This window comes from Taurulus bubalis, assembly GCF_910589615.1.
Source record: "Taurulus bubalis genome assembly, chromosome: 7".
NCBI lineage: Eukaryota > Metazoa > Chordata > Actinopteri > Perciformes > Cottidae > Taurulus > Taurulus bubalis.
The window spans coordinates 10,938,502-10,964,642 of record NC_136595.1 but is presented as its reverse complement, the minus strand read 5'-3'; the positions used below and the strand labels follow the sequence as shown (position 1 = coordinate 10,964,642).

Below are 26,141 nucleotides of genomic sequence, written 5' to 3'. Positions count from 1 at the left end.
AAATAGAGCTATTGTGCTTATTTATGTGCTTATTTCAAATTAATGTTTGAAAAGTTATTGGTATAGTTTGAAAGGATAGATAAACACATTTTGAGTTTATCCATAGATGTATTAGCAAAGGGGCTGGGCTTCACCTGCCAAACCGGATGTAAAACGACTAAAAGACACTAAAACGACCACAAATAGTCTGGGTGTCTTGCTTCTGTTTCCGAGGGAGCTTTTACCCATTATCTCAGAGTCAATACCCCTGGTCTCATGCATATGTGAGTATTGCTTTTAGATAGTTGAGACGACCCACAACTATACACTCAGAGTTAAACAGCAACTCGCCACATGCGCCACGAGTCCCACGAACTCCGAGTTTCTTCATGATGTGGGAGGAGGGGCGCGCTGAACTCGGACCTGCAACAGCTTCGTAAAGCCCTCCCTCCCCTCCTTTCTTCGCTCCTTCTTTTCTTTCCAGCTCTTGATAGAAGGGCAGGCGATGTAAGAGCACCCTCCTCCTCCTCCTCCTCCTCCTCCTCGCTGGGTACCGGCCGGCCCCACCACATTGTGGCAGCAGGCTACTGCAGCGCAGCGGAGCTGAAGCAGAGCAGAGGAGAGAAGAGGAGAGGAGAGAAGTGGAGGAGGCGGACAGACTCGTGGGACAACACTCTGCAGCATCCCGTAGCTCCAACATGCCTTTGGGGAGTAACAGACTCGCTGGGATTACTGCGCTGGTCGCCTCGTTACTGCTCGGCTCCTGTGGGACAGGTGAAGAAGGTGAGCGGCTCTGTGCGCGTGCTGCTGCTGTGGAGTGCGTTGTTTGGTCCAAAAGGGACCCGCCGTGTTCTGTTATGGCACCAAGACATCACTCCTCTGTCGGGGTACGGGCTAACGATGAGGAGGGATCATGCATGTGGCGGTTTGATGACATGTTGGTGAGACGCTGTACTTTGACAAAACAAGAGCAGTAGGAAGGAAAAAACAAGATTAAAGTGTTTTTCTTCTTCTTTGTCTTGATATTGCAAAACGAACATCAGTCAAACATGCATAAGGGATACTTTTCATAAAACTAGAATGAAACCAAATCACTGAAACATGTATCTGTATTAGTTAATCAAACTATTTAGGGATTATTTTCATTATTGATTAATCAGTCGATTTCTCCTAATCTATAACATGTATTTTTCCTATAAAAAGTCCAAGATGACACCTTCAAATGTCCTGTTTTGTTTGACTAGCAGTCCAAAACATCCAAAGATCTTCAGTTTATAATTATTTAAATCAGAGAAACAACAAATATTCACATTGCTGCCACTTAAAAAACTGATTTCAACATTTATCAAACAGTTAATCTAACGATTTAACGGACTGCTTGTTTCCAGCTCTAGCCTATTCCTAAAAAGAAAGTCAAGGAATTTGCTTTCAATGTTTTTTATAAACCAAATAAACAGCCGCTGCCTTGACTTCCCTCTTTAAATCTGCATGTGACAGTCAATTCTGATCTGTGCTGCGACCCGTTGCTCCAGTTTGGGAAGAAGCACTGTAGCTTGTGTGGTTTATTCTGTGAATTTGGCAAATTAAACAGTTCTCTGGGTCTGAGCCGACCACCTCGGGGGTCTTGTTGTTGAAAGGGATCTCACATCCTCAGTGGATTTATGGCCGTCAAGTGTTAAGAAACAGTGAATCCCACAAGTTGTGTTCTTATTTGAGCTTTTTTCCCCAGCATTTGATGTTCCCTCATGAGAGAAAGGAGAAACTGTGGTTTTTCTGTGCAGATGTGAGAGAGATGCACAGGATGCTGCTGCTGGCTCTTTGGCTCCAGTTTACTCAGAACCGGATTCAGAAAAGATCCTAAAAAGTGGGTTGTTGGGTTAAGGGATGATTTCAGAATTGAAGTCTCTGAAAAAGTTGCTTCTTTAATGGTTGCTTGAGAAACCATATTCAAAGGAATATGGTATGTCACCCTGCAACAAGTGTGAGAAATAGATAGATCTATTTTCCCTGCCGTCTCTGAGTGCATGCTGATATTTTCTTCACTGATGTTTTAATCAATCGTTCCAGTCGCCGAATTCTTAAAGTAGTGGCCCGCTACCATCTGATGACCTTCCTCCCCGCTGTAAGGCTGCACTCTCTTGGAAAGACACTGAATGAGGGCAGCTGACATTCCTGAAGGCAGATTGACAAAAAACATCACAGAGCCTTTTCCCACACAGATTGGAAAGTAGAAAAGAGGAATGTATGTATAGGTTGTTTATATTGTTTGGGAGGGCAACAGCTATGCCAGGAAAACAAATTGGTATTGTTAGTATGGAAACAAACTGACCCAACTTGTGTGACATTGTCTGTGTAGGCTCAAACTCGACAATCTCCAAGAGTCAAATAAAAGCATAAATTTACTGCATCACTCCACTGTGACTAATGCAGTTACAGTGTGCTGCAGAATATATGAAGCACAGTCTTTATCCTCCACTAAACGACCTGTCTTCTGTCCAGATTATGCCTCCTAAGCAATGAAGGAGTCTCAGCTCAGTAAAGAACTATCATATCATTCATCCTGCTTTGTGCATGAAGGACAGGAGGTTTATGTCATTGTCACATTCATCATCTTCAGCGACACTCTCTCTCTCTTTTCCAGTTAACAGAGTGCATGTCCCTTCCTCTCTAACACTTGCTGTGTAGAGGTGAGAGAGTATAGGCAACTTCTCTTAATTAAGCTCTTTTTCCCCCGTGTATGTTACAACTATCACTTTTTAAGTGTAATAACACTATATGAATAGCCTCAAGGAGACTGTTTTAAAATGTGCGCCATTATATACATTTTCATTGTTTTTGTCTCACTTCTCTCTATGGGTGTGGCCATTCAAAATAGCTGTACACACACTATTGATATCCAGCGTTGTTGGATAGTGTTCTACAAATTAGGCAAAAGTGAAGGCAAAGAAAGCTGTTTTGAACAAAGAGCGGTCAGACGCCATGAATCGCTCAAATGGAGATAATGTCACACATTGACGTACATCTTGAGAGAGCGCTTGGATTTTTAGATGCTGTTTAACCACCACACAAACTCCATGACAATTGCATGCCTAATGCTACGTTCACACCAAAAGCAAAGTGAATTTTCTCAACGCTTTTGATGTGAACGCAGCATTACTCCGAACCCTAGCTTCACATCACTAAACCTAATTCTAAACCTAAATCAAGTCGAGAGGTACAAGATGTCCAAAGTGTTTCTTGTGATCTGCCGCTTCTGGTTAAGGTTTGGTTAATAAAGGAGTAGTGTGAAGCATTCAAGGGTATCTATTGGCAGAAATTAAATATAATATTCACTTTTGTGTTTTCAGTAGTGTATTATCACCTGAATTGTTGTGTTTTTGTTGGATTAGGATGAGCCCCTTCTATCTACATAAGGAGCGGGTCCTCTTCACGGCTTGTTCTACAGAAGCCCAGAACAGACAAACCAAACAATGGCTCTAGATAGGGCCTTTTTATGCTTCCTGGAGGCCTGTAGGCTTGGAAAGGGGGAGGTGAGTGGAGGGGTATTCAGTTGCTTGCAATCTGACCACTAGATGCCACTAAATCCCTCGCAGTCGTCCTTTTTTTTAAATGTAGGCAACTAGAAGTTTAAAGGAAACATTGTGTTCATGGTTAAAATAAGCCAGTGCTGACTGCTGCACAGCCTCCAGTGTAAATGTCATATGCGTATGTATCGCAGCCTTTTGCTCTGACCTCTTTCTAAGTTATTTGTGGCACTATAACAATGTCATACTGCTGCTGCCATTGCTAGTGAGAAAGACAATAATTATTTGCATGACCGCAAGAGGTCACTTATCATTAAAACGCAAGATGTTTTTCAGCATTTGTGCAATGATGTGTGCTGTAATTATTTTATTTTCCTAGGGAGGATAGTCAACTAATCATTATCACACACCATATTTATCATCAGCATCACTAATGTTGCCTTCTTCCTCCCCTTACTTCAAGTGTAGATGTCTCACATAATGACATACTCTTCTTAGTTTTGTTTAATTTTGCAATTACCATCGGTACCACACAAGTGGTAAAGATCACTTTTCTGTTGCATTGTTCTAAAACCTGACAGAAAACACAGTTTTGTCCGGTGACAGCAGCAGGATGTCTTCAGGAGAGCAGATCTCTCAGACGGCTGACAATAGCTGTGTTTGACCATTTAACTAGCAGAGGTTGAAGAGGGAAACACAAGTTGCTGTTATTTTCTCAGACTGGTGTCTGACTGCTCCCCCAGTCCACCGCCAGACAAAGAATAAGTTGGTAAAAAAAAAACGGCTGGAAGAAGAGTTGATTTAAATTTGGGCCGCGCTCCCTGTTTCATATGCGAACAGCCCGTCTCATCAGAATGTATTACTTTTCAATGAGCTGGTGGTGTGCACTGAGAGAACATAAACCTCTGAATAAAATCAATTTGGTGTGAATGAGCGAGACATTTTCTCTGCAAAACCCCGCTGTCCTTTATGCTACATGAGATGGTGGAGTCTTCGAGAACCACCATGAGGAAAGAGCAAAGTAGTAGAGGATAAATCGCCTCTTACTTTTCTTCTATGGCATCGTTTATGAAATTGTATTCAGTCAAAGTGGAGTCATGAAGAGGTTCTGATTACGTCAAGGTTACATAAAGGTGGTTGCGGCTGGTGGTTTGAGCCTGGAGCTTTCAGTCATGACTTTAGATTTATTAATCCAGGGACAAGTAGTTAAGCGATAAAAGTGACAGAGAACTGCAGTCCATCCATCTGCTTTTGTGACCTGAGGGATTTTGTGTTTGCCCAAGGCCGACTCCCCAGTGAATGTCTGCCTCCCTAAAAACCGACCCATTCATCAAATGGCCCTGTCATTATCTCCGATGACTCGTTATTGGTCCAAGAATCAGCCACATTCTGCTGAGGTCACTCTTCACTGTGTGAAGCAGGGGGAGTATAGAAACTGTGGGAATCAGCTGTTAGCCAAAACGCACTGGGTTAATGATGAGTGACACGCCGATTTACTGGGAACTCAATATCTTTCTTTATTTTCCTAAAAGCAAGGCTGGTGAGTGAGTCTTTTCTCTCAGGAAATTAAATATTTCTATAGTTTTTAGATTAGAAAATCAGTGCTGGAGGAAGTATTATAGAGTTATATCATTTCATATTATTAATGCAGGATGTATTATTATGATCTCTGTTGCTTTGCAACAGTTTTTATAGTTTTATATGTTATGTATTAACAATATTTGTCAGATTTAATAGTAGCAAGTACAATATTTCCCTCTGAAATGTAGTGCAGTTTAAGTATAACGTAATATAATTGAAAGTACCTGAAAAAAGGCACTTCATTACTTAAAAGTGTCCCCAAAGGGTAATGCTAAAATATGTATTGATGTAGACAGGTCCCCCTTTAAGCTAGAACTTCAACACTTTTCTGAAACATAATGAAAACAATATTTCCATTCAAAATAATTAATTTTGATCAACAACGTGTTGATTCCAACTTAATATTTTTCCTTTCATCTGTGTGCATGGAATTCCACATCCGTATGTCTATTTAACCACGTAAACCCTGGGAGGAAAGACAAAGAACAGCTACATGCTGTTTGATTGACAGGTGTGTCAGCAACAAGTTGTTGTATAGTTGTATTTTGCTTGAAAAAGTACTATTTCAAACCTGCATTCATTTTCAATATTTATTTGGTCACTAGGGGACAGTAGGGCTTACAGGAAACACAATGACGTAACACCTATACATTTGATATGGGTAATGGCGAACAGTTTAATATCATAATGATATAATACAAAATATTGATTTTAACTGCTTTAAACTTGTCAATAATTACAATATGTACTTACATATATAAATTGTAGGCCATATCATTTAAAGAGTCATAAGGAATTAAATTAATAATGTTATATGGATTCCAAGTTCCAACGACTGCTATATATTTCTCCCTATTTTTCAAGAGCAAAGAGAACTTGCCCTGATTTTGGGGATTTGTAGGGGTTATTCAAAAGTTTTGAAAGTCTCATATCCTTAAAGAGTTTAGGATTATTAAATTAATTAAGGAAACGGGAGGTAGCTGGGGAAAAACTGAGCCACAACATTTGACATTGAACAGAGAGAGAGAGAATTTAAAGGACACTATATTTGTACTGGTTCGATGGGACAAAGAAAGAGAAGAGGGAAAAGCAAGGCCGGAGTAGAAGAACGAATGAGGAGTGCGCACAAAAAGAGAGAAAAGTGGAGGAGTTTGGTTCAGTGCCCTGCGTGGACATTCATTGTAGTTGCCCTCCGTCTTGAAGCCATGCAGTGACACTCCCAACTCCTTCTCTCATTTCACCCATCAGTGGGTTTTCTTTTTTTTCTTCTTCAGTGTGTGTGTGTGTGTGTGTGTGTGCGTGTGTGTGTGTGTGTGTGTGTGTGTGTGTGTGTGTGTGTGTGTGTGTGTGTGTGTATGTGTGCGATGTCAGATTAATTCGCCTGACTCCCCTCATCTCACCTTCACAGAGCTGCAGCTCTGTTGTGCACAGCAACACAAGTTTCAGTAATAAAATCCTGTTCTTCTGTGTCAGGATCTTACTTTCCTGCCAGTGGGATAACATTACTGCAACATGGGTTTTCAATGCAATTACCTTTTTCTTTGAAGGAAATTCTTGATGATGTGCTCCATTGATCAGGATCTGTGAGCAGGAATAAATGCATAGGAAATGTATCAACAATTAAATTATTTGATGTACTTTCAATGTCAAACGGCCGGTCCGGATGGAAACATTGTCATATTTCAATAATGAGGTTCCACGTATTGAGTCAACCAATAACAGAGCAAAGTCGGACGTTGCAGAACATGCATCATGTGCCTCTAACAGACTTTTTGCTATTTTCCTTTCTGGCAGATTGTCTGAGAGACGACAAGCGTGACACCTTATTGTAAAGGTGAACAGATTTAAAATGTAGTTTATCTATTAGCTTTTTTTGTGAAGCTATGACTTCTGATAATTGCCTCGTTAGCACAGAATATGCTGTTTAAACATCAAGCCCTCTAATACACAAGTTACGTCTCTTAACCACAAACTGCCAAAATAAGACCCAAGTAATAACTTTGACTTTTCTTTTAAAGTGTTCTTGCCGTGTGTGTGTGTGTGTGTGTTTGTGTGTGTGTGTGTGTGTGTGTGTGTGTGTGTGTGTGCGTGTGTGTGTGTGTGTGTGTGTGTGTGTGTGTGTGTAGTATATATGTATGTGTATAGTAGCAGAAAGCCATGTGCTTAAAGAAAGTCCTGGCATCCTCCCTCATTGCTATTCCTGTCTCAATCCATTAAACCACAAATTGACATCAGATTAACTATAAATACAGTTAATAATGACTTAACCTGCTGCTTTCACCTCCCTGCTTTCCGATTCAATGACAGCCTATATATTTGTTGGAGTGGAGTGGCAGTGTGAGCGGGCCATGTAAGTGCCTCTTGAAATACAGTAAGTAGTAATTATTACCATCAGGACTCTTATTCATGTCCTGATTCTTCTTGGACCTCCCACTCTTTGTGAAAAAAGATTATTTGATGGCTGAATGAATCTTCTGCTCGCCTCAAACCGGACACCATCAAGTTAATACTCCTGGATCGTATTGCTGTAACCCCATTTCAACATTTTACATCAGACAGAGTTTAACCATGTCTATTTCAAGTCCAGTTATGTATGACCAACCAGAATGATAGCTAACCTCAAAAAGATGACCCAGGTTGTAAATTATCTTTTATACAACAAGCATTTACCAGTGAGAGCCTGTTATTTAAGATCTGGTGAAGAGGCCTTGGGGATCAGCAAAAGTCAAGAGCATGTCCTGAAGATACAGTATTTCAATGTAAAAAATAGAAGCTTTCATATTCTATTGTTTTCAGACGATGTCCATTTCACTTAATATGTCTCTTCTTAAACAAGCTGCTGCAGAAGGGAAGATTTAGGAATAATTATGCAAACATTGCCCAACATTACTGTGACGACCTGTACACTCCATCTTACCCAGTAACAAACTAGTTACCAGGAATATTGAATGGATTAACGTTTGTTTTTGTGTGTAAAGAATATAAAAAGTTGTAATTTAGTTTCTTGCTGTATATTTTTATTTGGCTGCTTATACGCATCCTCTGTTGTAACCAACACACATCTATTCAATTGACATAATAATAATGTTTGATTAAAGTCTAAAATAAGTATTTTCTCACATCAGGTGACTGCCCTCCCAAGAAAAAGAAAAGCATCAATTGTTTCAGTCAATGCCCCAAATAATTGCTTACTTTCAAGTGACAAACCCCTCTAGCTGCCATACTGATTACAACTCAATCCCAAAGATGGAGTAGCTTTGTATGCAGCATGCACAGGGAGGACGGGGTGGGTGGACGGGTTCAAAACAACAATCACACTGCTGACCATCTCCTTTTCCCACCAAAAGTCAATAACAAAAGTCCCCGAACCTTAAAAGACTTGTTATAACTCAAACTGTGATTATGTGTCATTCTGTTGAAATCTACTGACACTGCCTTTCAAAATGTTTGCAGCTCGAGGTTTAAGGCATGCACAACCGTTTTGTTTCTTTCAGAAAAGAAGGCAATGCTTTGCTTGATTATTTAAAAACAAAAGTATTAAGTGCTGAAGGCAAAAGAACATTATCATTTGTAGAGTTTTTTTGTGTGTGTAAATAAAATGACTTAATGAGAAAAGGAAAATAGAAAAATGCCATTTAAGTTCTTGTTCCTTTTTTAAAATTCAAATTTGATCCATTATTGCAAGTCTCATCACATACTCCACACATCTCCTCCTGGGTCCATTAGTAGAAGTGATGTAACTTGGAGCAACTCTACCAAATCTGCATAAAACTGACATATTTCATTGTCAATGATTTTTTAATCTTCCTTCTCATTACTGATATGTTCCGCATACATTTTTTTTGTTGGTTTCTCTCAGCAATCTGTATGTGCGCTAAAGTGTTAAACCTCGCCGACTCCTGATAAATTTTTTAATTGCTACTTTGTTGCAGTGCAGATTTCTTTTGATCATTAAATTCTGCTGATTAGCTCGGCCTCCCATGGAGTCGCACGTTAATGCAGTTAGCACAGAACAAATGACAGCATTGTTTTCATACCATTTTACAGAGGAAAAGTAGTTAATTATGTTTCAGTGAGCAGTTTATCTGAAAATCTAACGTGATTTTTTATTTTTTATTTTATTTAAACCAGGGGAGGTCTAAGATGATGAGAGTAGAATGAGTCGAATTACGGGCCTGTCTGGTGCTTTAGCCACCAACAGACAGGCGAAGGAGTAGAAATGAGCAACAAGCATTTTGTCTCATTGTTAGCAGTCAGTCCGGCAGCAGAGCGTCTCATTTAAGCTGTCAGGCTCCAGTCTGCAGGACTCACACCAGCCTCAGCCAAACTGCACGCTTTACCAGACTCACTATTAGTTTGACACAATTCTGGATGACTCAACAAAATACTTTTAAGTGACACCTCACAACTCAGATAGAAAGTCACAAACTGGGTTACTAAGTAAAGTTTATTTACTTACGAAGGCTTTTGGAAATTCAATATCAATCACAGCTGGCATTGGTGGTGTGGCATTACTTTGAGTAGCAGACAGTTACCTTAAAAAAAGACTCTATCCATGCTGATGGCTCAGTTATACTACAACGATCATTGCAAAGCAATCAAACTGTGCGATAGATAGAAGTTGAGGTATTGTGTTATCAAGCTGATGTTAGCATTTAGCTCCAAGTAACTATGTGGCTAATTATAACCTCACAGAACTGCTGGGTGTGGACTTGTTGTGACAAAGTCAAGAGGCAATGTGACACATTTTTACAGAAGACAACGCAGATATCTTTTACTCATTGTCAGAAGGATGTCATCTTGAGTAGAGATTTTGACTTTAATATAATTGAGTATCAATCCTCTTTTTCTTTCTGGTTCGGTCCTTTGTACTTCTTTTCTATTTTTTAGATACGTACATGTTTGACTAGACAGCGTGTAACGGTCTAATAATACGCTCCTTTTGATGTATATCCATTATTGTGAAGAAAACATAAACAGCGGTTTGATTTCAAGTTCCAAAGGGTATGTTTTCTGGTTCAGGAAGTACATTTGAGGTCACGTTTTATTATTTAAATTTTTTTTAGTGCTACCTCTAAGTTAGAAGAGTTGCTTTGAGGTTTATACTCTTGTGTGCCTTTTTAGTTCCCAGCATTAAGGTAAGAGTTCAGAGCGGTGCAGCTTTTTAACAAAGAGGTGCAAAAAGACAAAGGTGTGTCTTTTGGCATCTTTTTGTTAAAAAGGTGAAAAGTATGTAAACAAACAAGCCCAGCTGTTTTCCACGTGATGATTGCTGTTACATCCTGCTCACTCTGATCAACACGTCGACACTCACCGTCTGGGACACTTGCACCGCTCTGAACTCTCACCTTAGTTTGTTGAAGTGATGGATGGCACTCATCAGTATTCAGCGTCTCTGGATCTGCTATCTCTCTCGGCACTCAGTTATTTCACGAGAATGGTAAACTGGACGATATACTGCAGATAGTTCAAAACTAGTAAAAAAAAACAATTTTTGAACTAGTATAACTTGCAGAAAACTGAAGTTAAACTGGATCTCCTGGGTATGGTTCCAGAAAAAGGACTCTATTAGAAAATCCTCATGACATTTGCAAAAACACAAACGCCATTCATTTGTCCAAAGATTGATTATAAATAAAACTGCTTTAGTATTTTTATACTAAGTGGTCTCTAACAAAACACTTTTCCCACAAGCCAGGTTAAACCAGTAACTGGCAAACTTGAGGCCATTTGAGAGGTTATAAAACTGGAGATGTAGATCTTCCTAGACCAGATGTAGCTTTGTATGTTTAAAAAAAAGAAAGAAGAAATCTCAAAAGCAAAGATAAAAGAGAAGATGAGGCTGATGAAGGTAATAATGGTTTTAATGACATCAAATATGTCCTGGAAGATCTTCATATGTGGTTAATGATACTGAACTGTGATAACAAATTGTTGAGACATATTAGGTTTCTACTGTAGGTTCAGATCTTCGTCTGCTGTTAGTGTATATCCTTCTATCAAAAAATTAATTTGAGGTTCCATCATTCCTCTGTTTTTAGAAAGGCTTTGTAGATCCACATGTCCGTGTCTGACAAAGCCCAGGTCAGTGGCTGACAGTTCAGCAGCCTCTTACCTGCAGTGTACTCTAAGCTTTCTTTATTTGTGCTCTACCTTATTCTCACAGTCACCTTTTAGATGTCACTTCTCCTCCGAGGAAAATCAGCCTCATCTGTTCAGACACCTCTGCTGCTTCTAACCAGCTCATCTTGCAGAGGCCGAGCTCTCGTGACACATTAAGCTACTGAGTTTTTAGAGCTCTCATTTCATCTCTCTACACAGATTCTACTGTATTTTGCAGTCGCTGCTCCTCTATACTCCACAGCTCGCCTCTGTCAGCTTCAGGCTCAGCTTGATGGAGATAAAGAAACTACAGCATTATGAGAGGTGTGCAGATCTACCAAAATCTATACAGATTGTTTTCTTTGAGTGATTATCATAATCAAGGGTGAAAAAACCCCAGAATATGGTCCTTAAAACTATTAGTCAAACCAGAGGGATGGGTTGGATGTTTTCAGTAGTTTTCCTTTATTACTTTGAGAAAACTGTTTCGTACTTTGCTTGGAAACATGTTACTTTTTCCCATCTGGAAACATGAAAAACATTAACCAAAGTTTTGACAATTGACAACTGGGATGAAACTGTAATTGGTATTTATTTGGTATTTATTGGTATTGAACTAATTTCCTTTGGGGATGAATACAGTATACATCTATCTAAGTGCCAAACATTTAAATTAAACATATCTGGGGTCAAAGGAGGAGGGGTTAGAGCGGTGATATTACGAGATGATAGTTCAAAGCAAATGTTCCAATATATTATTCTGCACTTCCATTAAGAAAGACATAAGATTGCTCACTGGATGAGAGTTAGCACCTCCAAATCTGAGGCCATGGTGCTCTGCCGGAAACTGGTGGATTGCTCCCTCCAGGTGGGGACAAAATGCCTACCCCAAGCGAAGGAGTTCAAGTATCTCGGGGTCTTGTACACGAGTGAGGGTAAGGTGGAGCGGGAGATCGACAGGCGGATCGGTGCGGCTGCAGCAGTAAAACAGGCGCTGTACCGGTCTGTCTTGGTGAAGGGGGAGCTGAGCCGGAAGGCAAAGCTCTCCATTTACTGGTCGGTCTATGTTCCAACCCTCACCTATGGCCACAAACTCTGGGTCGTGACCAAAAGAACGAGGTCTCGGATACAAGCGGCCGAAATGAGCTTCCTCCGTATGGTGGCCGGGCTCACCCTTAGAGATAGGGTAAGGAGCTCGGACATCAGGAGGGACCTTGGAGTCGAGCCGCTGCTCCTTCGTGTCAAAAGGAGTCAGCTGAGGTGGTTCGGGCATCTAATCAGGATGCCTCCTGGACGCCTCCCATTAGAGGTTTTCCAGGCACGTCCAACTGGTAAGAGGCCCCGGGGAAGACCCAGGACACGCTGGAGGGATTATATCTCCCGGCTGGCCTTGGAACGCCTCGGGATACCCCAGAATGAGCTGGAAAGTGTTGCGGGTGAGAGGGAAGCCTGGGTCGGCCTGCTGAACCTGCTGCCACCGCGACCCGACCCTGGATAAGTGGCTGATAATGGATGGATGGAAGATTCAGAAAATTATGAACTTGGATTGAAAGGCACAGATCAGTGTCTGCAGAGAGGAGAGGGGTTACACTGGGTAGACTTAGGATATGATAGGCTATTCAAAACTGTCAACAGTCTATGCTTTATAGTCTCAGGCAATGAAACTCTCTCTGTGCTAGAAATGAAGTACAATAATGTTGACAAAGTAATCTTCGCGGAAGCCTTGTTGTCATAGGAGGGAGATGGGATCTGGCACTTCTGAATGGGTTGTAAATAATTTGAAATTGCTCTCTACTCAGTGCTGGAAAGCAAAATCCATTAAAAAAACAACATTCTAGACTGCGCTTTTGCAGTGATCGTGGAAACGGTGAACAATTGATAATTACTTAATAATCAGGTAAACAAGCCAATGCTCCTGTTTCATAACTGCTTTTGTTAGACGCAGAACAACAGTCCTCAAAGTAGTTTCTTGCTAAAGTTCATATCAACAGGGCAGATACTGGCTGACAGATCTTCCACTGGAAAGGGGGCCTCCTACCTTTCAGTGACAAGTGGCTCTTACAGCAGTAGAGTATTGCAACATAGGCAAATCAATTGATAATCAGAATAATTACTCTACCACACAAAAGCATACTCAATACTTTACAGACATTCAGTTTTTTTATATTTAACATTGGCACACTTGTACCCTTCAATTTCTTCTTTGAGGCTGTTGCCATGGCGTTGTTTGTCGGTACATCAGTATAATATGTACACACGCCATATCCTAATGTTCATGGGTCACTTATTCAGAGACCATTTTTACTCAATTTATAACTTCAATTCCCACCCTTGACATTTATAATCATCAAAGCGTATGAGGCTTGAAAAGGTCTCCACTGACTCCCACTGAAACAAAGTTGTCTTATTCATGTTCCTGCTCTGTGTGACCCCATTATCTGCCCTAACCTAACATTGTATGTTATGTATACTCAAGAGAGCCTCAAGTTTGACCTTTCCATTAGAATAAAACTTCCTCACTTCCTTCAGTCTGCTTTTCACCATCGTTATATAGAAATAACTTACTGTACCATATCGATCAATAGGTTCAATAAAACTCTCCATGATTCTAAACAGTCTTTTCTGCTTTGTGATTGGTTCACAGAGGTATGTGATAGCCCGCTGGTAGCCAATCTGCCACCGTCATCATTCAGAAGCTCCTCCCAGCTAACCAGCAGCCATGGGCCGGTCTTTGCCAAGGTCAACAGGAGAGAAGGTGAGGAATCATGCATTGCTAAGTTCACTGTCCATCTTAAATGTGTTACTACTTATAGTACATTTCAAGATGGCTTTAATTCCATAAATAATGACTGTTTTTTTAACATTAATAAACCACTTTGTTGTTGGCTTTCCGATGAGTAAAAACACATTGATTTAAAGGGAGAAAGCTGAAATCATGAGAGAGAGGGAAGTGAGAAAGAGCGGTTGAAAGACTAGCAAGTGAACAAAAGTTTTAACGGTGGGATACTAAATAAGTAAGATAGATTACCTTCAAACACTCAGTAGTCATCAGTAGTCTCCTTTTTTAAATTTCTTTATGTCTCCTTTGCTTTCATTTATTCCATCCAACTCAAACATCAGAGTCACTCGACAGAACCTTCATCTCGACCCTTTTCTTTACCAGCTGTAATCTTTTCCATTTGATCACAGTTGTGTTTCTAAGCATGACGAATGAGGGGTTTTGGGTGCTGGCTATTCATAAAACATTTGGCCTTCTGCAGCTTTAAACTTTACGTACTCAGTCAGTTGTTGACATCAATTGTCAAGAAGCACCTACAGGCCAGTGCAATGTTGGGAAGAGATGGAGAAAAAGTTCATCTTCTGAAATGTGAACAGTTCTGTTCTGTAGGCTGCAGTGATCCAAGAGGGAGTCTTCACCTCGCCACGCATCACAAATATTAAATCAGTCATTTAATCAAAGTTAACTCAGGAACTTCCCTCAGCAGTACAGTGTCCGCATCACATGTGAAACCAAAAGTAGCATAACCAATAACACAATCTTTTACTCAACCCAACAAAGTAGTTTTGTTGCCTAAATTGAAATGTAAATCATGGATGGCTTTAGAGCTTTGAGGAGGACACGTTTGGTTTTATGCCTACTGCAAGACAAATTTGACCAACATGAAGTTGGAAGACAAATTGAAGTTAAATCAGCAAAATGTAATTGTGAAGGCTGCACAATTTCATTCCTGTGAACACATTCCAATACAATGCAGGACATTGATAAGACAGTGAATTTGTTGTGCTCATTTCTTGGGTCTGTAGGCACCACTGAAACATAAAGCCAATCATACAGCTGGACCCATTCCAGCAGCCTGCAGCAGGGGTTCACAAAGAATTCTTATTCCTTTCTTTGCTCATTTATTGTGCATGTTAATGACATTTCACCAAGTTAAAACAAATCAGCGACATTTACATTAACTTTGCTTTATATTACATTTTCAAACACATCAAAACAGAAGAAAACAGCAGGAAATATTCAAACCATCATATTGAAAGTTTGAGCCACAGCTGTTGCATGACAATTCAACTTGTCAAAGTAACACAACATGCTTTCCAGCGCAGCAGTTTTTCAGGAGCTGAGTAGTCACAATAATAGGGACAGAGCAAGCAATTTAAAGATTTTTCATACGGTAAAGAGATCTAACAACAATACTAAAATCAGACTGAACACTACTTGACTAACAACTCAACGGACAGGTTTATAGAGGACGAGGAGTAATTCACTGGAGTAACCAAGTTACCAATGTTATCATAATATATGTGTGATGTGGCTCCCACATCTCTGGTGTATATGACATACATGTTGATGGAGTCAAACCGGCTGGTTGTCATTTTGTTCATTGTTTATTTAAAGATATACTCTGCAGTGTTTTTCTGAAAAACAATGTTTAGTGTTAAATATGCCTGCAGAAAACATACCCTCTGCCTGTTGATTTATTGTTTTGCTGCATGTTTGGTATGTTTCAGCCTAAGGGCACTGGGCCTACACAAGCATGCATCCAGCTAGCAAAATGGGCTTCACAGCACCGAAAAAAAATGCATATATAGTGAGGTGAAACGCCAAGCTTGTTCCAAAACTTGAGTGAATCTGGGGTTGGCTGTCAGTTTTGCTGCAGGTGGTACATTGGGCTGGCAACCACAATCAGGTGATTAGTGCTTCTGGTGTCGTTGAGCGGCAAAAAGAGGGGCCAACTTTGAATGTCCTATTTACAAACCGTAAGCGACGGTTACTGCATAGTATGCCTGTAGGTCAAGTATTCATTTGTAAATCTGCAGAGTACCTGTTGGCTTTTATTCTGAGTGGTTGGGAATTGGCTTTAAATATTTAACTTGTATGATATGATGAAAATTGTTCAGCATCTGCGTACCTGTTAAAGGCAATTGTGGTTTTAGGCGGCTTTAGGAGCCATGACATGGAGAGCCATGGTCTAAAAATCTTTGGAAATCGCTGGCCTAAATTCTGCAGAATCTTGTCTTGGGAATGCATGAGTTGAGTTAGGGCAAGTTAAGGATAGATCTCAGATGATCTTGTAAACCCCAAAATATCTGCAATAAGTGTAAAATATTTATGCTGTCTGGAGAAAATAGTATTCTCTTGTTTTGCGTCTAATTTTCGCAGCTTGTAAATTTCTCTGGAGTCCACATCAGTGACCCTTGTTCACCTGGTATTCCTCTCACTGCTTTATTGAGGGCAAACGTGACGAAAGTAGCCAGTGAAGTGTCTCATCCATCATAAAGGTGTTATAACAAACAAAACAACATTTCTATCAGAAGCCAAATTGCCAGCTGGGATATAGAGGATACAAAACTCCCAAATGCCTACTTGGCCCTCGCTGCTGCCAGTTAGTCCCAACTTGGCTGGTCACACATATGGGGGCTGGCATTGACAGGAATGTTCACATATGGCAGCCATTTAATCCCATTACGGTGCTGCCTCCACTTCCAGTGTTGCACCCTGCTATGGCTGGACACTGAATGTAGCCAACAGCAACGGGAGGAAGCAACAGTCCTGCACTGGTATTTAATCTTACTACCAGGTGCATCACAATGTGCAAAGTAGACAATTAGCATGTCATGAAGTTGGGGAGAGGCCAGAGATAGGAGCTTTGACACAGAGCTCTGGGTTAGAGGCCAGGGAGGCACATTATGGCACTCATTCATTATGCTCAGGATGTTTTTTGTCTCCAACAACTGACAAGTATTGCTTATGTAAACTATACTGCTGGAGATGAGTAGGACTTGCCCAAGTTGAGCAACTCTTTACTACCATAAAACCTCACTTTCAATCAAAGGCATCTAAGTTGAACAGCTCTTCTAATGTTGACCCATGTGTGTTCAGTCTGCACACTGAGCCACCAAGCCAATATAAGCAGATTCATCATTCACCAGTAAGTTCATGGGGCAGAACATCTGAGTGTTGAAGATAATGTTTATCTAATCAAGAAAAAGCCAAATCACATTAACTGATCTTGTTTTGAGATCACAGCAAAAAGAGCAGAAAAAGCATACCAGCTGTTAGTTTGAACAGTCAGCTCCACTGTTATCGGACCCCAACTGTGCCATTCCTTAGAATAAAAAAATGATGAGGCCATTCGTGTTAAAAATCTCCTTCACAGAGGCAACTTGGTTTTCCACACACACAAAGGCTAATAGAAAAGCAGCAAGGGCTTTTTATACAAGCTGATCAGTGCATGTCTCCAGTATTTAGTCTGCAATAGCAGCATGGAGTCGTGTTTTTTTCCCTCCAACTAAGCAAGCAGCAGTATGAGAAGGGGGAAGAGGGGCCTGTTTTCACTTTGAGAATAAGCAAAATGAAGCTGCAGATGGATGTTGCAATGGAAATATTCTTGGTGGTGCAGTCTGCCAGTCCTCACACTTTGACTTGTCATGCATCTCGCTGGCAGCTCGCTCGGTGCAAACACATTTGAAGTGTTGGGGACTCACCTGATGATCGATATTCCAACTGAGTCAGTCAACAAGGTCATCTTTGACTGTCTTGTTGCTGTTATGGAGATGAGGAAAACATTTTGAGGGGCATTCCCCTCAGGCTGCATGCGTATGTGCAAATATCAGCAGTTATGAGCAGCTGAACTCTGCAATGACTCTGACGTCAAGTAGGGACCATGATAGTCTATCGACTGGATGCTCTTTTTTTTAACTCTCTATGTTTGCCCCCCATTGTGCTGCTGTGTTCCCATCTCTCCAAAACATTTTCTTTTTTTTCTTTGGATGTCCACTCCCCTGCTTTCGCTAAAACCTGTTCTCCTTCCTTTTCTCATCATTCCTGTATGTTCTCCTTTCTTTGTCCTGCCACTCTTTTGTCAATCTCCTTGTTGAGCGTGGTCTGTAATTGTAGTTTTAACAACCAAGAAAACATTGAGATAACTTCATTCCATCTTACAGCCAAATGTTAACGACAGCATTTAGCATTTATAGGCAAATGTTAATGGCGGTATTTAACATCTAAACTGTCTTGTTTTTTTTCAGTGGGCCATACTGATAATTGCACGTTAGAACCCCGGTAATTACGCTGAAATAGGCCTGGAACACTTCATCAGCCAGTAATCATTTTCTGGAAGTGCTGATTTAGATTTGAAAAGGGGATTCAAATATTAGCAGGGGGCTGTAGGTTGAAATGAACGTTGTCGGGGAACCGTAGAATTAAGTATTGATTGATCTTTGTGTGATGTTAATGTGCCACCTCTAGGTGCCTGTTTAATGCTGCTCTTAAACATTTTATCTGGTTAAATACCACAGCTCCTCTGCTCAAATCCTGTTAATCTGAGGTAGTCACTCTCTCCATGAATCTAATTATATTCATACATATTGCCTAATTCCTTGACAAAATGCAGCTAAAAGCCTCTTACTTTTATCTGTTGCTTCTACATCCCTCTCTCATTTTATTTTATATACTGTATTTTTAAGCATCCATATTTTCCTGTGTTCCGGATCCAATATTTTTTTTACTGCCAGGGAAGCAGATGTAATAAGGAACCATGTTTACCTTGCTTTAGCTTTTTTTAAATATTATTTTCCAAGTAAACACAATTTTTTTTTAAAGATCATATGGGTCTTTTGAAAGACACAAATTCTCTGTTTCCATGTTTTGTTGTCTAGCTATAGTGACTTATTGCTTCTGTATGACAACACCATCATCTTAATCACGTCTACTTTTATAGAAAAACCCTATTGATACCGCTGAAACCTGCAACCTGCAAACTTCAGTCATGTTAGCTCGAGTCCCATTACTTAGTAATCCTGTTACTTTATTTTTAAGCTGCCGACCACATTTTGTTTAAATTCCCCAATGGCAGCATCTTCATAGCCTGGTTCCCAATTGTATTTTCCTGCAAGACCCCTAAAACTGGTTTCACTGCTTCACTGTACCTGTTTTCAAGGTTTGTATAATTGACACTCATACACATGTTCCAGTGGCCTGCTATGTTAAAATCTGCTCCTTTTTTAGTATGTCCTGTTTTGCTTTGCTGCTTCCCATCACTGTTAATAAAGCTGTTTGTTTGCTCTGGTGCATATTTTGTATAAATAGCAGCATATTTCCTCCAAGATTGTCAGAAAAAGCCCTTAAGCTCCACCTAAAATTCACTGCAATATTACTTTACATATCATATTTCCTCAAGCCCAGTCAGACTCATTCACACATTTTAACCTGGTACTGATACTTCTGTTGGCTGTCTGTGTCTTACCACCTCTCTTTGGAACTCACGTTGGCTGATTGTTTCCTCCTGTAATGGCTTGTATCCTGTTTCCCCATCTGTCCTGTGTCCTCCCCTTAGTGTGTTCATCTGGAACAACAGTATCCATTCTAGCCAAACATTACTTTTATTTGGCGCACACATCCGCTCCTTCTAGTAAAGCCATTGCCCTGACAAGCATTGTGTCAGCCTCTATTTCCCAGTTGACACCAACACAGTGCAGATAGCAATTAGAAGAGAACGAATATAAATAATGTGCCTGGTCTTGTGTTCTTTTACCGTCTTATCAAGAGAGACGATGGGTGAAGTTAATTCTCCTTGTGGAGACGGCTCTGTCTAACACCAGGTGGACTAGCTGAGTGTGTGGTGTTACAGACCACAGTCTCCCTTTAGCAGTATATTAAACCTAATATCAATCCTTTTCAAATCCAGATATTACCCACTTATATTTTCATAGGCATGCGTCGAGAAACGCGTTTCAGTTTGCAGTTTGGGGAATGATCTGATCATGCTAACCTAACCAGTGCTGTAGGGTAACTATAGGACAAATGATAAAGAGCCATGAAGGTGCAACCAGCACAAGTAAAGTGAGCTCTTGGTCAGATTTGGGCTTTCTGGCTCACAGCATCATGTTGAAAATAGAGGCTTCTGTAGGGAGGTACTTGAATGCATCGAGCTGAGAAGTTAAAGACATTCAACCCTCATTGAAGAACAAACCCCGGAAGGGTATGCAGAATATGTCTGTTGTTTTCTTGTATGCTGTAGTTTATAGTATCTCTGCAGATGGGTTCAAATGGAGGATTTCCAGTCTCAAACTTGATCCTGGTTTCAGATTTTGTTATTGTCTTTAACATAGTTAACATAGTTAGAGGGATATGGTGATGCTGATTCTCTCATATCTGCCTCACATTTAAAATAATCCCAGTGGGTTTCCCGAGTTGGTTCCATATATGCCGATTATTATTTAGATTTTAAGTGATATTTGTCACTAAAATGGTGCTCTAATCTGGAGAAAAGAAATCAAGGATACTTGTGGTTTTTGATGGGCACAAACTGTCTGATGTGGGATCTGAATTTGTAATCTCTAAAAATGGATTTAATCTCCCACCCCTGCTGCTATAAAAAAAAAACTCATAATCCACCCCTGACACACATCCTTGTTCTAAAACTGTGCCAAGAGGAAGCTCTTAAAAAATAACTTTCCCTTTGATGCTTTACTGCTAATCCAAATAAATCAATGTATGATTTGCAGCTATATATATATATATATATATATATATATATATATATATATATATATATATATATATATATACACTTATTTGGAGGAATCCACTATTGTACTCCACTTGTAATCCACTATTTTACTTGTTGAAAAACTTAAGTAAATGACAAAGGACCCCAACATCTTCCATGTGTATCCTTGCATTTTGTTTTGTTTGATCTCTGGATGAAAACATTTTGAGAAGGAAAAATTCTGCAGTCAATACTGCAATATAGCTATGTTTATTTTAAAATCTGTTTCTGATGAGCAACCATGTACTAATCAAACTTGTATTGATTTAGGCAGCAGTCTCCCATCGACCAGCACATACACATTCTCGGAAAACAAGAAGGTCACACTCCCAAGTTTGTGGTTAGAGACCTTTTGCAATGAAATTGGTCCATTAATTCAAAACAGGAAATGCTTTATCTTCTCTATTTTTAGTGCTCAGTATCAAAACTCAATACTTTTTTTGGCACAGACTGAAATGTATCACATAGTATCTAAAATAGTTCCTTTTTTCCCTACAATTTAAGACTTATTAGTTTAGTCAAATAAAGGGCGTATGTTTATGTTGAGACAGAATTTTACATTTGAGAACTTTTGTGTTCCTTATGCAAAATGGAAAAAGTTTTTTGGGAAAAAAATTGTCTATAAATAAGTGTTTCAAGGACATTCTGAAAGTATTTTGCTCAGAAATGTAACCTAGTGTAACTGTATGATGTGCTTTTATAGGTCGTAAATTACATAATCCAGGCAGCAATTTCATTTCTTGCTCAATATATTTGGGAAACCAATCTATTATATTACCGTTTATGTGGGACAGTAATGCCTGTTATCACTGTGCATACTGCAACGTTTCAGTCAAAGGGATCTGATTTATTGCAGCTCAAGAGATCTACCTGGTTGTGTCACTGATATTTACAGTTTGACAGCAAACAGTTCTTCACAAGAGTCTTATTCGCACATATACCTTTCCTCCAGACTACTTGTCCAGCCTCAGACCACCGCTGCTCCTGAGGGTGTTTGGTTGGTTGCTCTTTTGATGTGGGTGACTCTAAAAGTCACGGTCTTCTGACTGCTATATTGTGGTAATGTGCTAATTTGACTGTCCAGCAGAGCGGCAATGCAATTTTCCCGACCTGTGTTTAACCTCAATTACCTTCCTGAATGAAGAAAATAAGGAGATTTACTAGATCAGAACCGACAGGCATGACATACACTGTTGTATCGGTGATCAAACAGGTGACAAGTAACTAACATGGTGGATTTAGTGAATGCTTTTCTCCTCACAGGTTTGAGTAAACTGTTCAGCACACTCTGCTCTCCTTCATTTTAGACACTTTCTATTTTCTTCCCCAGTTCCTGATGAGGTATCTACCTCACTTTTTATTTCTCGCCATCTCCCTCTCTTCCTATTTCCTTCTCTGCAATCCTGTAGAGATGCTAGTTCATTTTCCTCCCTCTCTCGCTCTGTCACTCTCTCTCTTGTCTATGTTTTTCAATTCTTTCCTCTCCAATCCAGCTGTAACGGGTAAAGGTCAGTATGTCTGCTCTGTCCTCTTGTGCTGTCAGTGTTCATGTCTGTTACTGTGGTACTTATTAGCTCTGGCCTTTAGCTGCTGCCCTAACGAGCAACTGAAACAGCTGGTGGAGGAAAAACACAGACAAAAGAGAAAAGAAGATAGCCTCAGACTCAGCTAATTCAACACACATGTATTTCCTATCCATTAATCTGATTTTGAAAGTTGTAGAAACAAAATAAAAACATGTTGAATTTGGATTGATTATTGGTGTTGTAATTATTCTTGCTGTAAAACGCGGAAAGAAATAATGTTGGTATAAAGGTCACAAAGGCCTTTTCAAAGTGAAAAGATAACGAATGCAGTTGCGTGAAAACAGGAACCGAGCTATTGTAAAAGCAACAAGCTACAAGTGTCTAATCGTTAAGATATGTCTCAAACTTTCTCAAATATCTCAAACTGATTACCAATTGTCGCCCTATACCACTTTCACAAGTAAAAAAAAAACATCTTTCCTACAGCGCTTTCGTGGAGTATCCTATATGGGTTCACAGTGTGTTGTGTTATGATCATTTAATAAATAAGAATAAAGTAGCTTTATAATAGATGTGATGAGACGAGGGAACGTGTCCACTTCAGGGTGTGCGTCTGAAATGTTGTTATGATTTGTGTGTCCCTCATTTCAGCATGACATCCTCTTTGCAACAAAAGCACAAGTGCTCTTTTGGCTGGCTGTGTTATCATGTGTGTGTGTGTGTGTGTGTGTGTGTGTGTGTGTGTGTGTGTGTGTGTGTGTGTGTGTGTGTGTGTGTGCGCTCAGTAGGGGAGACATCTCTCCATCTGCTGTTAGGGCACCATGGATTTACTTTGCGCTCACTCAGCACTTCTTCTTAAACACACACACACACACACACATCCACACACCCACACACACATCCACACACCCACACACCCACACACACACACACATCCTTCTCAGTATTCAAAGTGTTATTATCTTGTTGCAGTGTTTTCCATCACCTCCAATGTTTCTTCATAATCAGGTCCTGCCATAGTTCTTGTCTCACTCACTCGCTCTAAATCCACTCTCTCTCATGCCAGCATCATCCAAACTAGAAATGAAATTACAGCTAGATGACGGAACAAAGGTCAGCTACTGTTTTGAGGCACAACTCTCACTCCCTGTCTGTCTTTCATCCTCTGCTGTCTCTCCTTCTCTTGCAATGACAAAACAACAACATATTTTCTTTCAGACGGTTCTTCCCTCTGACTTAACACAGGTTCAACATATCTTAATAAAAATGCATCCAACATTTAGAACTGAACTCTGAGCCTAATTCACAATTTTTTTTTTCAAATGCAGTTTGTGTTGTTGTTGCTGAGCCATCCTTATTAACAACCTTAAACATTTATAAATTAGGAACTTGAACACAGGACATTGACTGGACAAGCAAAATAATGTGAAACTGGAGCTTTCTCTCCTCCTCTCATGGCACAAACCACTCACTGCTCTTTTGTATACCTCCATGTCCTTTTAATATACTGGGTGTGTTTCCTGTAATCATCTTGCCATGTGTTCTCTTCACTTTCTTTCACTAGAGGTAGAGAGCATACTCACCTGTTGCTTGGCAAACAGCAGGGAAGACATTAAATAGAAACATAATATTGGGGTCAACTCAGTTTGACAAATCAGCTCCTTTTGAATGCACCAGTCACACTGTAGCAGTCAACATATTATTTTAATACATACAGTGGTATTATTTTCATATAATCTGCATATTTTTCCATTATAGTTTGCTATTACACAGACAGACGTCCTCCAGGCTTGTAGAGTTCTGAAGGGACTTGTTTAAGACTAAAATATGAACATAGTGTGAGTTAATCACCTTGGTTTCCATAAAAACCGAGCAGGTTTTGCAGGACGCATCTTGACACTTCAGTTGCAGACAGTCATTAAATTGCTTTAAATACCACCCTGGTGATGCACAGTCAAATCTATTTTCTCTAAATATGTGCATCAAATACACTTAATATCTTTGAGTATGAGGATTTGTTATTTGTCATCATGAGACCACAGGAAGATGTATTGCAGGGTTTTAAATCTGTGAGCATGTAAATGGACTTAAATCAAAGTCAGAAATTGGATAAACTATGTTTATACTAAAGCAGGGTTTCCTCTGAATGTGACTTATTTCCTCTAATGACTTTAGAAACAAAGCATTCATTTATATACTGTACCTTCCAAGTATGTTAGCCTTCTCTTTGGCATTCCTGTCTGCAAAACCCTCACCACAAATCTATGGCAAACAAGTATTTTGTATTCTTATCCAAACTGAGATTTTTTTATTGGCCAGCTTTAAAATGGTAGCGCAAAGCGACTATGAATTCACAGTTTTAAAGATTAATTTCAGGTAGGTTAAAATATAGTGAATCACTTTTCATTACTTAAATTTGTCTCTTAATCTCTGCTCTCACTTCTGTCACATGGCTCTGCATCTCCGCTCGTCACACACACACACACACACACACACACACACACACACACACACACACACACACACACACACACACACACACACACAGACACCTCATCATTAACATACCCTCTTTGTCTCTGTCCCCGTCCAGGAGCTGGAGGTTGGTCCCCTCTCGTCTCAGACAGATACCAGTGGTTGGAGGTTGATTTGGGGAGGCGGACCCGGATCACTGCTGTTGCTACGCAGGGACGATACGGCAGCTCTGATTGGCTGACGGCTTACCTGTTGATGTTCAGCGACACAGGACACAACTGGAGACAACACCGGCAGGAAGACAGCTTCGGGGTAACTCTCCTGCAGTAGACATTAATCAAAACAGTACAAAAAGGAAAAGCACAACTAATTTGCCAAAGCAAATATGTTTCAAAAGAAACTTAATTTTTTTTCTTCGGTGTTCAGTAAAAGGGCATGTATACATTCAGTGGTTAAATTGTCCTTACGCTGTCATGTTATGTGCCATGTTAGATTAAAGTGACTCTGTAGCTCACACCAAGATAAGGATGCAATAACTACAACAAATATATCATTATCTGGTATTTTAACAGCTAAGAAGACTGCTTCGGAGGTAGTGCAGCTCAAAAGCTCAAGTTCATTGAAGTTAAAATATATTTGGCCTCCCTATCATAGACATAATTTACATGATCTGTGGGGACTGGTACTGCCTGCAGCAGCAAGTCGGCTCACCGGGAGACTTTCACTCCTTATTAATAATGGATGCAACAATGAAAGAAACCTGGGCAGGACTCTGTCGACTGCATGGAGCTGCTGTCAAACAGTTGAACCTCTGCTGAAGGGAGGCTGGTGTTGTTGTTAGAAAGACTGCCTGGTGCACAAAAAGTCACAGCTTTGATTCCTGCAGAGGCGAAGGTGTCCATCATCAGTCTCCAAGCAAGACTCTGATGTTACACTTGCCAGCTCAGTCATTGAGAGCTTGATAAGAGTGTCAGCTCGGTGTCTAAAATGTAAATGTGAATGAGCAAGCTGACTGAGATTTGCATGTGGTGATTTGAATATTCTGTAGTGCAGCTGATAATCAAGCTTGTGTATGAAGTATGTTTGTGTATTCCCCAAAGTGTTTTTGCTCTCAAAATTCTTTTTTTCCTGCATTTTAAAGCATTGTCATAAGCTAGTAACCATTCCATGTTTCAGTAAAGAGAGAGAATGCTCGACTACAGGGATGTGTGTGATAAAGCACACTACTGTACTGAATGTCAGAATGACAGGAAGCCATGCAGGCCCCCGTTGATTGAACAGCATTAGATTTGATTCAGAGACAGTCAAGCGTTTCCCCTCTCCTTTATTGAAGACAGTGCACCCTCCTTGTTGCAGTAGCAGCCAGGAGAAATGCTTTTGATTTAGATTTGACAGGATGAGAT

General features: G+C 40.1%; 1 protein-coding gene across 1 annotated transcript in view; it reads left to right on the top strand.

The window, feature by feature from the left end:
* Window positions 1-677: 677 nt before the first annotated feature.
* LOC306739280 (contactin-associated protein-like 4) overlaps window positions 678-26,141 on the top strand; it is a gene marked incomplete at both ends in the record, with an annotated part of 81,700 nt that continues 56,236 nt past the window's right edge. Inside the window, 3 exons of the mRNA XM_079221259.1 lie at window positions 678-762; window positions 13,831-13,941; window positions 24,857-25,050. Coding sequence (XP_079077385.1) covers window positions 678-762; window positions 13,831-13,941; window positions 24,857-25,050 — 390 coding nt within the window. The remainder of the gene's footprint in view (window positions 763-13,830; window positions 13,942-24,856; window positions 25,051-26,141) is intronic.